Source organism: Malaya genurostris, chromosome 2 (genome assembly GCF_030247185.1).
Source record: "Malaya genurostris strain Urasoe2022 chromosome 2, Malgen_1.1, whole genome shotgun sequence".
NCBI lineage: Eukaryota > Metazoa > Arthropoda > Insecta > Diptera > Culicidae > Malaya > Malaya genurostris.
Window position 1 is genome coordinate 342,943,909 of NC_080571.1, and position 15,559 is coordinate 342,959,467.

A 15,559-nucleotide genomic window follows, 5' to 3' on the forward strand; every position below is an offset into this window, starting at 1 on the left:
CCCTAGACACGTGAAATCCACGAAGAAAAAGTATGATTAAATAGATGAAACCGATTTTTTGTCCCATATTTAATTTCCAATTTCCAATTTCCAATTTCCAATTTCCAATTTCCAATTTCCAATTTCCAATTTCCAATTTCCAATTTCCAATTTCCAATTTCCAATTTCCAATTTCCAATTTCCAATTTCCAATTTCCAATTTCCAATTTCCAATTTCCAATTTCCAATTTCCAATTTCCAATTTCCAATTTCCAATTTCCAATTTCCAATTTCCAATTTCCAATTTCCAATTTCCAATTTCCAATTTCCAATTTCCAATTTCCAATTTCCAATTTCCAATTTCCAATTTCCAATTTCCAATTTCCAATTTCCAATTTCCAATTTCCAATTTCCAATTTCCAATTTCCAATTTCCAATTTCCAATTTCCAATTTCCAATTTCCAATTTCCAATTTCCAATTTCCAATTTCCAATTTCCAATTTCCAATTTCCAATTTCCAATTTCCAATTTCCAATTTCCAATTTCCAATTTCCAATTTCCAATTTCCAATTTCCAATTTCCAATTTCCAATTTCCAATTTCCAATTTCCAATTTCCAATTTCCAATTTCCAATTTCCAATTTCCAATTTCCAATTTCCAATTTCCAATTTCCAATTTCCAATTTCCAATTTCCAATTTCCAATTTCCAATTTCCAATTTCCAATTTCCAATTTCCAATTTCCAATTTCCAATTTCTAATTTCCAATTTCCAATTTCCAATTTCCAATTTCCAATCATATCTCCGGAACCAAAAGTCACAGCCATTTGATCTTTGAACTTGATCAATGGCCCGACAGTAGCTTTCAAACGAGCCCAAGTTTGTTAAAATCGGTTAAGCCATCTCTGAGAAAATTGAGCGCGTTCAAATATCTTCTAAAAGTGCACACACATACACACACGCACACATCTCGATCTCGTCGAACTGAGTCGAATGGTATATAACACTATGGGGCTCCGAGGCTCCGTTCGAAAGTCGGTTTTTCCAGCAATTCTAATACCTTTCTATAGAGAAAGGCAAACAGATTGACGAATGTAACTGCAAAATAAAAATTTGCGAAACGGAATCGCAGAGACGGAATTCGAATGCATAATTTTCTTCCCTCTGGAGAAATCGATTGCCAATTAAGCTACCCTAGACACGTGAAATCCACGAAGAAAAAGTATGATTAAATAGATGAAACCGATTTTTTGTCCCATATTTAATTTCCAATTTCCAATTTCCAATTTCCAATTTCCAATTTCCAATTTCCAATTTCCAATTTCCAATTTCCAATTTCCAATTTCCAATTTCCAATTTCCAATTTCCAATTTCCAATTTCCAATTTCCAATTTCCAATTTCCAATTTCCAATTTCCAATTTCCAATTTCCAATTTCCAATTTCCAATTTCCAATTTCCAATTTCCAATTTCCAATTTCCAATTTCCAATTTCCAATTTCCAATTTCCAATTTCCAATTTCCAATTTCCAATTTCCAATTTCCAATTTCCAATTTCCAATTTCCAATTTCCAATTTCCTATTTCCAATTTCCAATTTCCAATTTCCAATTTCCAATTTCCAATTTCCAATTTCCAATTTCCAATTTCCAATTTCCAATTTCCAATTTCCAATTTCCAATTTCCAATTTCCAATTTCCAATTTCCAATTTCCAATTTCCAATTTCCAATTTCCAATTTCCAATTTCCAATTTCCAATTTCCAATTTCCAATTTCCAATTTCCAATTTCCAATTTCCAATTTCCAATTTAGAGGTGTTAGAGGTTTTAGAGGTTTAAAAGGTTTTAGAGGTTTTAAATGTTTTAGACGTTTAAGACGTTTTAGAGGTTTTAGACGTTTCAGACGTTTTAGACGTTTTTGACATTTTAGACGTTTTAGACGTTTTAGACGTTTTAGACGTTTTAGACGTTTTAGACGTTTTAGACGTTTTAGAGGTTTTAGACATTTTAGACGTTTTATATGTTTTAGACCTTTTAAGACGATTTAGACGTTTCAGACGTTTTAGATGGTTTAGACGGTTTTGACGGTTTTGAAGTTTCAGTCGTTTATGATGTTTTAGACGTTTTAGAAGTTTTAGACGTTTTTGAGGTTTTAGACATTTTAGACGTTTTAGATGTTTTAGACCTTTTAAGACGTTTTAGACGTTTTAGATGGTTTAGACGTTTTTGAGGTTTTAGAGGTTTTAGGCGTTTTAGAGGTTTCAGACATTTTAGATGGTTTAGACGGTTTTGACCGTTTTGACGGTTTTGACGTTTCAGTCGTTTAAGACGTTTTAGACATTTTAGACGTTTTAGAAGTTTTAGACGTTTTTGACGTTTTAGACGTTATAGATGTTTTAGACCTTTTAAGACGTTTTAGACGTTTTAGATAGTTTAGACGTTTTTGAGGTTTCAGAGTTTTAGACATTTCATATATTTTTGACGTTTCAGATGTTTTAGACGTTTTAAAGGTTTTAGAGGTTTTGGACTCTTTTTTAGGACTTTTTGGACTTTTCTAATTTTTGACTTTGTTTTGGGGATTTTGATTTTTGATGTACGGATTTTGATTTTCAAATTTCGGATTTTAATTTTTCATTTTCGGGTTCTGGATCTTGGAATTGATATTTTGAATTTCTTTTACTTGGACCTCGAATTAGGAAATTGTGAACTATAAAATAATGTATCTTAGCTTACGTTTCTGAATTTTGATTTCCGGGTTACGAATGTTATATTTTCGTTCTCGGAACTCTTAGTTTAGAGTTTTTGCCTTGGACTTTCGAATTTTTATAAGGAATTTCAAATGTTTTCTTTGAAGTTAGAATCTTAGAAATAGAACTTTAAGTTTTGATTTTTGCATTTGGGACTCTATATTATGGACATTTATCAGGATAATCAGATATATAGAGGGTGAGGTTTCTTCAGCTTCCGAGTTAGAGTGTACAATAATATCGTTTTCTGCTCCGAGGCTTCATTGGATGACTGGATAATAATTCAAAACCTTTGCAGTGGAAATTTTACACCATGCTATTCAAAGCTAGAACAGTGCCACTTGCACGTTATTCTATGATGTTTCCATAAAATGACTGCTGTTACACATTTAAAATAAAAAAAGGTATGAATTTCTGCTTCAAATGCCTCAAACAACTGGCTGGATTTCCACCATTTGCTCGTTATGCAGGGAAAAACAGAAGTAGCAAAAAAAAAAAACTGACATATCCTCAACGGAACTGAACACGCACAGCTCATAAAAGGTCCCACTCTCGGGAAAGCTAATCGAGAATAAAGCAGTCAAGCCGTAAGTGTTTTACCGTGTTTCTTCCGGTGTTGTTTCAATCCAAGCCAAACCTAACAGTCATCAAAGTGAAACCACATTCCGGCGCTCAGCAGGTGTGTCGTTTTTCGTATTCTTTTTTCGACTCTTGAAAATCGCACAGCGCCACACTAGAGCTAGAAGATGACTTGTTTCCCACCGTACCAAGATGTATGCAACCTGTAACCACTTCCGCGGACGGGAGATACCTTCTATCCCGTGTGAGTAGTCTGGCAGTCTTCTAGAACCATCATCGTTATCATCGTTGGAGTCGTCGTCGTCGTCGTCGTCGTCGTCGTCATCGTCACTGCAAATTGTTAGTTGAAGCTGATATAAAAATGTCAGCCACTTGAGAGCTTGTGCATGTAAACAACAGTGGCTTCCTGAGCTGTACGAGATGATGGCAATTATGTTTGTCCCGGTGGAGGATGCTGATCCTGAAGGGGTACTGACAACTGAACGACGCGATAACTGAAGCTGTTCCAACCACCCCCCCCCCCCCTCTGCACCTCCGCTGATGGCGAAACAAGCATCATAATAAAGTTCTTCGGATAATGAGGGTTTTTTCGGGCAATGGACCGAACGGAACGGCTCTGGAGATGATGGGAAACAATTCCGAGCAATCCCATAATGGAAGGAATAATACTCTGGATATGATTGGGGTATTATTTTCGAAATGCTGGCGATTAAGGGAATTTTATTGAACGAAATGCGAATTATCAACAATTGGTGAGTTTTGTTTCGGAAGGTTTTTTTTTCAGCAATAATTGAAGTTATTGTAGTAGTATAAAATGGTTAATGTTTATTCCAAACCAGTAAGTTTTACTTGGAACCGATTCCAGATGAGTAGCAGATTATCAGACTTCATATTGATAAACGAGTAAAAATCGTTTTTTTTCAGAAATTTCACATCCTACAAAAAGTGTTTTATTGGTGATTTTCAAATAAAACTATTGAGAAAAGTTCGAATCGAATCCTACACTGAAAAAACTCGATTTAAAAGAATTTCTGTCGAATCACAAAAAAAAACATTTTTATCGTAATTTACCATTGTGATTTTACATCTCATAAAATGCACGTAAAAAGAGCCCTACAGTTCACGCAAAATTTACGTGCAAAAACATGTAATATGGTGTGATTAAGAAATTCCATGACAAGAAATTCATATGAAAAAAAAAAAATCTTAGAGCGACTGCGAGCACTTAAGTCATCGTTTCGTCTATCTTAGGACGATTTATTTATTTTAGTTGGTTTGACGTAAAGTCGTCATAACTGAGTTTAGTTCTTGCAATGACTGAGGGCTAGGATTTAGACCGTGTTCGATGTACGCTTCACCAAACCCGGTCGTGTGGTACAGCGAAATGGTAGCGCGTATGCACGGATTGCATAAGAACGCAGGTTCGAGTCCTGTCTCTGAGCGTATCTTTTTCCAAAAAATCATCTTCTCTGTGAGTTTTTCATTCATTTGACTTTGTTTAATTGTTTATTTGTTTATTTGGAACAGGGTAAAGGCCGGTGGAGATAGTTACAGTTAAACATGCTCCCCAACAGGCATAAAACCTCCTCATCTTTAGCATCAACAGATTACAATCATCCAAATGATACATTTCATTTGAACATAGCATTTCTAAAATATCTAAAACTAAAACTAATTAGATAGTAACCCTAGGAAATGCTGTAAGAGCTCGGAACAGTCTATTCTTGATTGGAGGAGATCAGCCACAAAAGTAGCCTAGCTGACATCGCGACGGACAGATAACAAATGGAGGTCAATCAGTTTGCATCTGGCATGGTAACTTGGAAGATTCCAAGGGTTTCTCCAAGGAACCCGACGCAGAGCAAATCGAGCAAATTTCCGTTGAATTACTTCAATGCGTTGGATATCGTTTTGGTAGTACGGTGACCAGACAACCGAAGCGTATTCGAGCGTAGAGCGAACTAAGGCACAATATAATGCTTTCAAGCAATGTACATCATCGAATTCTTTAGTAACGCGTAAAATAAACCCTAGCATCTTGGAGGCTTTGAAGATAGTGAACTCAATGTGTTCCTTGAAATTTAACTTAGAGTCCAGCAGAACACCAAGGTCCTTCACAGACGATGTACGTTCCAGAACAATTTGTGAAATATTATAGTCGAAACTGACTATAGACTGTTTGCGATTAAAAGAGATGACGGAGCATTTGGAGGCGTTAAAAACCATTCTGTTGATATTACACCAGTTAGTCAAATTATTCAACTGCTCTTGTAGCAACTCTGCGTCAGCTGTGGATTTGATGACATGAAATAATTCGAAGTCATCGGCGAATGATAGTTTCATGCACTTGATCGAAAAATTTAGATCGTTGAGATAAAGTAAAAATACAAACGGTCCAATGTGACTTCCTTGAGGAACTCCAGAGGTAACGGCGAATGGTTAGGTTGTACAGTCTCCTATTTTCACTATCATTTCGCGACCAGTAAGATATGAGTGCCAATTCAGAAATGACCCGTTAAATCCTAGTCTATTTAACTTTGAGATTGTTATTTGATGATTAATCTTGTCGAACGCAGCGGAGAAATCGGTGTAGATAGAATTTACCTGTAGTCGTGATTGTAACGAACGTATGATGAAGGAAGTATAGGATATTAAATTTGTAGACGTCGAACGATTCGGCATGAAACCATGTTGAGTCTCAGATATGTAGTTAGAACAATTATGTGTCATAAAATCCAGAGCTATAATTTCAAATAGTTTAGATACGGCGCACAAAGCTGCTATTCCGCGGTAGTTGGATACTGTACACTTGTTTCCTTTTTTATAAACAGGAAACACATAGGATTTCTCCCATATTTCAGGAAAAGTTCCTGAACGTAAGGAGCAGTTGAATATAATGGATAGTGGAACTAATAGGCTGCCAGAGCAGTTTATTATGCTGAGCTCACAGTAGCAGTTGAGATAATAGAATGACATCCAATTGGAGTACGAAGAGGGACATTATTCGCCGCAAGAGATATTCTTTGATCAGTTAGATGTTCTTCAGAGAAAAAAATGTTTGCGAAACAAATCGCGAATTCCAAGCGTGGTAGATGCTTCAAAACCGTCGAGTCTCGTTGAGGTCGGTAATCCTGATTCTTTCCTCTGTTCGTTCACGTAGTTCCAAAAGTGTTTAGGGTTGAGCTCAAGATTTTTTTTTGGATGCGACGTTGAAACGCGCAATAAAGCAATTTGTTCAATCATCCAGAAGTTCCCAGATTGTATGAGTAATAGAAGAACGCAGAGAATCGGGAAACAAATAACCATATGAACAGTAAATCCATTGAATCCCGGGAAGATTGAAATCGCCTAATATTATAATTCTATCATTAAATTTTAATTTGTCAGTTATTGTAGCGAGAGTGACCAGATGCTGATTGATCATATCAAAATCATTCACACGATCAGGTGGAAAGTAAAGTACACATAGATAGAGTGTGTAATTTGCGAGAGCGAGAGCGATCCAAACTTGCTCAACATTTGTATCACTTGAAAAGGACAAAAGACGGGATTCAAAAATCGATCGACAAATCCATTACCGCGCAATCACATTGCTGAACGCCGCCTACAAGGTACTCTCCCAAATCCTTTGCCGTCGTCTACCACCAATAGCTAAGGAATTCGTAGGGCCGTACCAAGCGGGATTTACTGGAGCCCGCGCCACTACAGATCACATATTCGCGATAAGACAAGTACTCCAGAAGTGTCGTGAATACAACGTACCCACGCATCACCTATTCATTGACTTCAAAGCCGCATACGACACAATCGATCGAGAACAGCTATGGAAGATAATGCACGAATACGGTTTCCCGGATAAACTGACGCGATTGGTAAAAGCAACGAAGGATAAAGAGATGTGCTACGTCCGTATATCTGGGACGCTCTCGAGTCCCTTTGAATCTCGGAGAGGACTACGTCAAGGTGATGGAGTTTCTCGTATCTTGTTCAATATTGCCTCGGAAGGTGTGATTCGAAGAGCGAGGATCGACACGAGTGGCACGATCTTCCGAAAGTCCGTACAACTTTTTGGCTTCGCTGACGATATTGATATTGTGACACGTAACCTTGAGAAGATGACGGAAGCCTATATCGGACTGATAGCTGAAGCTAGGCGTATCGGACTGGCCATAAATGCGTCAAAAACAAAATACATGAGAGGAAGAGGCTCTAGAGAAGGAACACTACGCCTCCCACCACGAATATTGATAGACGGTGACGATATCGAGGTGGTTGACGGCGTGTGGTTGGAGACGGCGTATGAATCACGAATTGCAACGGCTGCTAGGAGAACCACCTATCGTACGGACACCTAAAATCGGACGTCTACGATGGGCTGGACATGTCATAAGGATGTCGGACGACAGCCCAGTGAAAATGGTTCTTGAATCTAATCCGACTGGTACAAGAAGAAGAGGTGGATCGATCGAGTGGAGGGTGATCTCAGAATCATCCGTGCCTTGAGTGGCTGGCGACGAGCAGCCATGGACCGAGTTATGGGGAGACGTATTCTTGATACAGCAAAGGACATTCCAGGCCTATAGCTGTTAGGTAAGGCAAGGTAATGAAATATATTTTCACGAGACTGTTATGAAAGAAGGGTTTTTAGCTATCATAATGGATTGTAAAAGGTTGCAAGAATTGCGGACAATAGAAAAATAGTGGAAAAATTTAGAATGATAGCTCGATTTGTTATTATTTTCTTATTCAGACAGACAGAAAGTGCAAGTGCCAAAATGCATAGTTAATAAAACCTCCAACCCCCGAGAGGATTTAGAGATTTTACAAATGGGACACCAATTCCGCATTCCCGGAAGAATGCAGGGATGCCAGGAACAACGATGAACCCCTCTGACTATAGCTCCTTGCCACATTGGGTGAGAAACGAGAGAATATCCTTTAATTTTAGCTCCGCATACACAGACTCAACCATGTATGGAGAACCAGAAACCCGGATACGTAGTTGCGTCAATGCGGGACTGTTACATATCAGATCATTCTAGATTCTAGACCTGGGCCTAGATTCTGGATTTGAATTAAGGATTAGGACTTGAGTTCAGGACCTGAATTCGGAATCTGCGATATAGACCGGAATTATGGGATTTACTTTTGGACTGGGATTCTGATACGGAAATTTTGACCTGATTACTGGACCGGGATTCATAATCGGAAAATCTGAGCTTGGATTACGTAGCTGTTCTTGTACCGAAAATTCTGTACCTGGATTCTGGATTTATACCAAAATTTAAGATTTTAAGTTAAATTTTGAACCGACCTGATTTCTGGAAATGCAAACTGGATTCAGGAACCGATTTCTGAATCTGTACCCAGATTCTGAAACTGAATTTGGAACTCTGGACCTGATTTTTTTTGGAACTAGATTCAGAATCTGAACCTGAATTTTGAACGACGATTCTGAGCCAATATTCTGAACCTGGATTCGTGACCGGGATTTCGAACCTGGATTGTTGTCCTAAATTCTAAATTAGATGTCTGAGCCTGGAAGTGAATTCTAGAAATGAAGGCAAGATCTGAATTCTGAATCCGCATTACGGACCACAATTCTGGACCCAATTTTAGGAATTAAATTCTGGACTGGGAAACCGGAACTAAAATTTTGGCATGATTTCTGATTCTGGAATGTAACTGCCCGTAAATCTAGATTCTGAACTTAAAGCTTGAATTTTGGACCATGATTCTGAACATGGGTTCTGGATCTGGACCTAATTTCTGAACCGACGTTTTGCACTGGAACTGGTTCCTGGTGCTTGATTCTAGATCTGAACCTTAAATTCTGGACCGGGACTCTGAGCCTTGATTCGTAACTGAGATCTGGATTTGAATTTTGGATTAGGAGTTCCTGAAATAAAATCATGTTGTTGAACTAAGTACAACAAGAGATATATCTAATCTACTTGTTGATAACTTCACAAGTGTTGTCAAGCATCATTTGGAAGGGGGCATGCAACGGCCCTACTGTCATTGCTGTTACTTTCCCCAACCACTTCTGCATTCATCAACGGATGTACGATTTTAGGATGGGAATTCTGGATCTGGCTCCTGAACGTTAATTCTGTACTGATTTTGGAACCATAAATTAGGATCTGAATTCCGAACCACGATTCGAAATTCTGGACTAGAAATCTAAACCTTGACCGACCAAAAAGAAATACTTTTGATGCACTGTTCAAAACTGTGCCTTTTCATTCAATTGCGCAGTCTAAAATTAATTAAACGAAGCAAATTTTTCACTTGTTTCACCTACCCAGTAGGTAACGCGAGAAAGCAGTTTTTTTTTCAAAAGTCATGAGTACCAAAATTTTCTGCAAACCTTATTTCTCAATTTAATCAGTGTCTAACGAGGAAAGTAGATAGGAAAAAGTTCAATTTTGATTTATATCTTATGCTACTGAAATTTGTATCATAAATTACTAAACTAAATACTAAATGAACTCAAAATGATCTCACAAGCAATATTTGTTCTGTAAGGTGTTCACGTCAAAAACCAGCTGACCGTGATTTCGTTCCATTTGTCACCCAGTAGTTGAAAAGGTAATAACTGCTTACAAAAATTTCGACCCGTTTACTGGATTCTGAATCTGGAATTCAGAATATCGATTATGTAGGTGTCCTCGTCGGCCCGGGTTGGCGGTTCGATGCAAAGAGCGCTGGTCATACAAGACAACTGACGCATGTTCTAACACCCGGCCTGGAAGAATTCTTAGTGTCTGTAGGATCGTAATACTAGCCATGCAATGATTCTGTACGTGAAGAATCGGCTGCGAAGTCTATTGGCCTGCATACTGGTGCATGATTCTGGACCAGGATTTTGAATCTGGACTAGAATTTAGGATCATAGCTAAATTCTGAGGATTCTTGTCCAGTATCTTGAACTAGATTCTGGAGCTAAATTCTGGACCAGGGCTTTGAGCCATTTGTTTAGAATCTGCATTCCAGGACGGATGTTTCAACCTATTTTTTTTTTAACTGGGTTCAGAATCTGAACTTGCTGGGGTTCAGAATCTGAATACTTGCAATACGATTTTTAAATTAAAGCTTCTCTTCGTCAAGCTTGTGTTTAAGTTTTGTATGCAAGCAGTTATTTTTATAGCATTAAGTTTCTCTACCATTCTGCGATTTCGGTTGAAGCGATAAACTTTTTCTCGTTATCAATCGAGTTCATCTAATATAAATTAGAAATTTATCTTAAGCACTCAAAATTTACCCTGGGGTAGATGTCAATTTCTCAGGCGAAACGACATAACATGGAATTTCATCCGAGCTTGCATGACATAAGATCAGAGCATACCAATTAAAGTTTCAAATCGTTTTATGGCACTTTTTGTCTTGCTGTCTAGCAGCAACCTACCTCTAGCATGCTACGCGTAGGACTGAAACGTTAGCTATAATTTTGCTTCTATTTAAAGATTCGCGTGCTTCCAACAGCTTCGCTTTTGATTCGATTAACCAATCAGAGCGATGCTTTCCCTTTGATATATCGCTTACCCCTTCAAAACCTTCGTCTATGGCAGAGAAATCTGATATGCCGGAGATTTTTAGCAGACAAAATAGCACACTGCTCGCTACTAATAAAAATTTCAATCATTTATAATTGAAAATACGTAGCTTGATACATTCAAATCGAATCGTAGAAATATTTCCAGTCAAATAATGAAATAATATTAATAATTGATACAAATATACTGAGCTGTGAGTGTTTAAAATCTGACCACATTTCTACGTGTATTTTTCCTTGAGTTTCTGATTTGCACCCCTATATAAAAAATAAAGTTGTTTCACATCAAAAAGGTCGCTTCTTTCGGTTAAATGACCCATTCGGTCAATCGTTATTCGGCGAAATGATCCGCTTCCTAAAATATATCAGACAAATTGGAAAAAAATTACAGAATCTGAAGCTTTCCGAAAATTTGAAAAGCTTTCGGATGGTTTCGGAAAAAAAGATAATCAGAAGGATTTTGAAGAATTCAAAAGTATTGAGATCATTTCAAAAAATTTCACAAGAATTATTTTATATTATGTATAAAAATTAGTGTTATTATTATTATTATTATCAGAAGAGGAATATTATATTTCCTGCAGTACTGCGACGAAATAAGAGCATAACTTACACTACGACATTAACTGCTATATATTGTGTCCAGTGTTGCTGATTGCCGAAAATTTGACACAAGCTGCTATATTGTATACAACACTTTCAATCCGGTAGAAGATGCTACAAGAACTCGAATCTCTCAACGCATGAACCGCGAGAGATTTTTTCTACATTTTTTCGCTCCACTTCATACTCTGAGTATTTCACGGTCCTTGAAAAAAAATTACAGTCTGATAATGATCGTTGCTGAGTGGAATTTCCCAATCGCAAGTTGACAATTATCGCAGAAAAGCGAATCGATGATTCAACTTGATGAATATCATACTAGGTTACAATATTTCAAAACCTTTGTGTGGTGCATTCACAAACATTTTCATAGACACAACTTATACAAAGGTTATATGCAGATAGAAAGAGCGGAAATAGTAAAATGATTCCACGGATCGCGAAACGAGAATGAGCGACCGTTTGTTGCTTCAGAGAGGATCCCCACAGCAGCGTGCTAACCTTTGATTCTCAGACAGGTCGACGAGAGAAATTCGCTCTCGCACTGGTGTCGATTCTATGTTAAATGAGCCATGCCGGGTTTTTGTTGTTGCGATGATATTCGTCTCTCTTTGACGGCACTGATTCAATCGTGTGAAGAGTTTCGTTTATTATCTTCTTATATTATATTATGTTGTGTTATATTATGTTGTATGACTGAAGAATAGGCAGCACAAGTTCGGGTATCCTTCAAAAGGACGCGTTTCATTTAACCATGATTCACCATTAAATAAGAGTAAACAAGTTGTCTCTTATTTGAGATATTTACGATGATGGTTTTACTCAGTTTAATTTCTTTGATATTGTTCAGTATTAAAGCAACTTTTGATTCACTGAAAAAAAAAACAACTCTTGTAATCAAATTTCTGACGGTGTTTTATAACTAGCCAACGACAACTTTCCTTCTCTTTTACAAGAAAAAACTGTGGAATCATTACAAATTACTGTGAAACAAACGACCAATTTGTTTTAATTACTTCTCATATTCCAGTTTTTTAGTGGAGGTACTCATGTCGAGTTATACTATTTCCTATTCACATCTCAAAGCCACACGCCGGAATAATATCACATTTCCATCTGCATCCAGTATTTCAGTGTAACATGCAAAAAATGTTACATTGCTTTTTTTTCTTTCGGACAAGGCAATGCCTTGCTCGTGGCTTTCTGGCGTCTACTGCTCTATGGTAGGATCCAAAACAAAAAAAAAAAAATCTTCCGGTGAGCCTTGCGCTGAGATCCTATTTAAACATTTAAAACCTTGTTGGCAAATTCACCGTAACTCGTTGACCCCTCTCTGCCTTGCCACGGTACGGTAGATTCTATCACGTTTTTTTGTGCCTTATGAAATGTTTACTTTTCATTATAACTTATTCAAAGGGTGCGGTGGGGTAAATATTGACAGACAACAAAATTTCACTGGTCTTTTCGGGCGCAGCTGTGCTCCGGTCCGTAATTTTGCTTCCCCTGATTTGGACTAAATGAGCCTTCGGCTTACGTAATTATTTTCGGACATTTATTCGAAAGTGATAATTGAGGTGATGTATTTTGTTTGCCCCCTTCTCCGGCGTTCTAGGATATCACTGTTCTCTCGTTCCGACGCTGTTTAATTATACCTGGAGAAAATTAAAGCTACTTACGTTCGTATTTGCGGCAATATCAGGGCAGCCGTGTGCTTGCAGGCTTCCACACAGGATCTCCGCAGTTTTCGGATCTTTTCCCGCAGCTCCGGACAGTCTCGTGACTGGCCGACATGTATTAGAAGGTCCCTAAAGAGTGCGACTTCGCTGTTTATTTCGAGGATGAGCTGTGAATGAATGAAAGCGGGAAATACAAAATCAGTGGTAGTCCGAATTGAAAAACAATAGTTTCAAATTTATACATGTTCAAGTGATTCTGATGGCAAATTTACTAGTGAAGATACTATTTTATAAGGATTTCTACTAGCTTAAAAAAAATAGTATTTATTAAAATATCACAGCTAATATTTTTTTTCTAAATGGTGGTTACTCCCTTATAAATTTATAAACCAGCGATTTTTCTTCGATTTTGTTTTCAAAATATCAAACAACATTAGATTTTAAAATATCTCGAAAACAGACAACAGAGTAACATTATTTGACATATACTCACACGCATACATACACAGACATTGCTCAGCTCCAAGAACTGTGTCGAATAATATAGAACACTTAGCCCTCCAATTTTCATTAGAAAATTTTCCAATAAAAGCACCGCTATCATGATTTTGTAATAACACTAATAAGTAGGTACAAATTGAGTGAAAGTTTCACAAATTTACTATATATACTGAAAATACAGATTTAATTGTGGCAACCCTGCACGCTATACGAAATTGAAGAAAGCACGCTACGAACGGAGCAAAGGCAATGATGTTTTCTTTTTCCATACCGCATATAGAAAGGCTAAAGACTGTCCCAGAAAGTGTGGACGCAACCAAAAACCGCTATCATTTCGCAATGGTTCAGAATCTGTCAATTTTTATGACTGCGTCCTGTTGTTTACACTCTTCTCTAACCACTTGTGCAGTTGTTTATTCGTTTTCATTATTTTATTCCGAAATACGTGGACTTTCAGCAGAACAAGGTCGAAAAATTATGTACAAATGGTGCACAGAACGCGGACTGTCACTGAGAAAGATAGTAAAAATGGAAGGAGTAAGTGAAAAAGCCGTGCGAAATGCAATCAGGAAGTTCGGTGAGGATAACACCTTTGAGGATAAACCGAAAATGGGTCGAAAAAAAGGTCCTACTAACCCTCAGTTGGATAAACGTATTCTGAAGGCGTTCGAGCAAAAGAAGGAGGTTTCAGTTCGAGATGTGGCCAAAAAAGTGGGCACTTCGAAGTCAAATGTTCTTCGTGCTAAAGAACGTTTGAATCTTCGAACCTATAAGAAGCAGAAACAATTAAAACGTAGTCCGAAACAAGAAGCATCGATCAGGCCGAGGGTTCGAAAGCTGCACAATACGATTCTTGCTGGAAATTTGAACTGCATAATCATGGATGACGAAACCTACGTGAAATTCGATTATAAATCCGTGCTGGGACCACAATATTATACGGTGCGAGAAGGGCAAGTGTTAAACCCGTCCGAGACATCGATTGAAGTCGAAAAATTTGGTAAGAAAGCTATGGTCTGGCAAGCAATTTGTAGCTGCGGTAAGATTTCGAAACCCTTCATCACCACCGCTTCAAAGAACAGCGAAATATACATCAACGAATGTTTACAAAAACGACTTCTACCCATGATTCGAAGCCACAAGGATCCTGTTGTCTTCTGGGTAGATTTTGCTTCTTGTCACTACTCGAAATCAACGGCAGAATGGTATACTACCAAAAATGTCACTCTCGTCCCAAAAGGCATGAATCCACCTAATTGCCCACAACTTCGACCAATTGAGGAATTATGGGCATTAACGAAGGCACATCTTAGGAAACATGTTTCGGCAGCCGAAACCATTCAACAGTTTGAAAAAGATTGGAAAAAAGTGTCAAAACTTGTCGCCGTGAAATCTGTACGGAATTTAATGAGGAACGTTCGCAAAAAGGTGCGCCAGCTAGTCTACAGTGACTAAGTAGCAAAGCAAATTTGAAAATCTAACACTTGTGAATTATATTAATCCTTAAATTCTGAACCTGTAATCTGGAACTAAATTTTGAAATTGAAGTATGAAACTAAATTCGGAACTTGAAATTAAACTCAGGATTCTAAGGTTTAAGATTAGTTCTTGAATTTAACTAAACATTTAGTTCTCTGCTAATGCTGGGTGACTGCAGCCACGACATCCGAAGGCGAAGGAGAGCACCACCTGAGCATTTGAGTTTTTTACCACCTTATCATTACTGATGGAATGGTGGAAGAATCTCAGCACGGTGTCCAGTTCCGTCTGATGCACTAGAAAAATGAATAATTTTTGGTCAAGGCTTACCTATTACACTCTGCCAGCAGAGCATCAGAACTGATATGTCTCAAAACCGTCGTCTCAGTTCGAAAAAGGCAAGCAAACGTGACGAGTTTTCCTCATTGTTTCCAAAAGTTTGAGAA

General features: G+C 37.7%; 1 protein-coding gene across 3 annotated transcripts in view; it reads right to left on the reverse strand.

Annotated features, from left to right (window-relative positions):
* LOC131431886 (uncharacterized) overlaps positions 1-15,559 on the reverse strand; it is a 380,408-nt gene that overhangs the window by 92,504 nt on the left and 272,345 nt on the right. For all 3 annotated transcript variants that reach the window (XM_058597830.1, XM_058597832.1, XM_058597831.1), the window contains one exon: positions 13,134-13,300. In XM_058597830.1, coding sequence (XP_058453813.1) covers positions 13,134-13,300 — 167 coding nt within the window. The remainder of the gene's footprint in view (positions 1-13,133; positions 13,301-15,559) is intronic.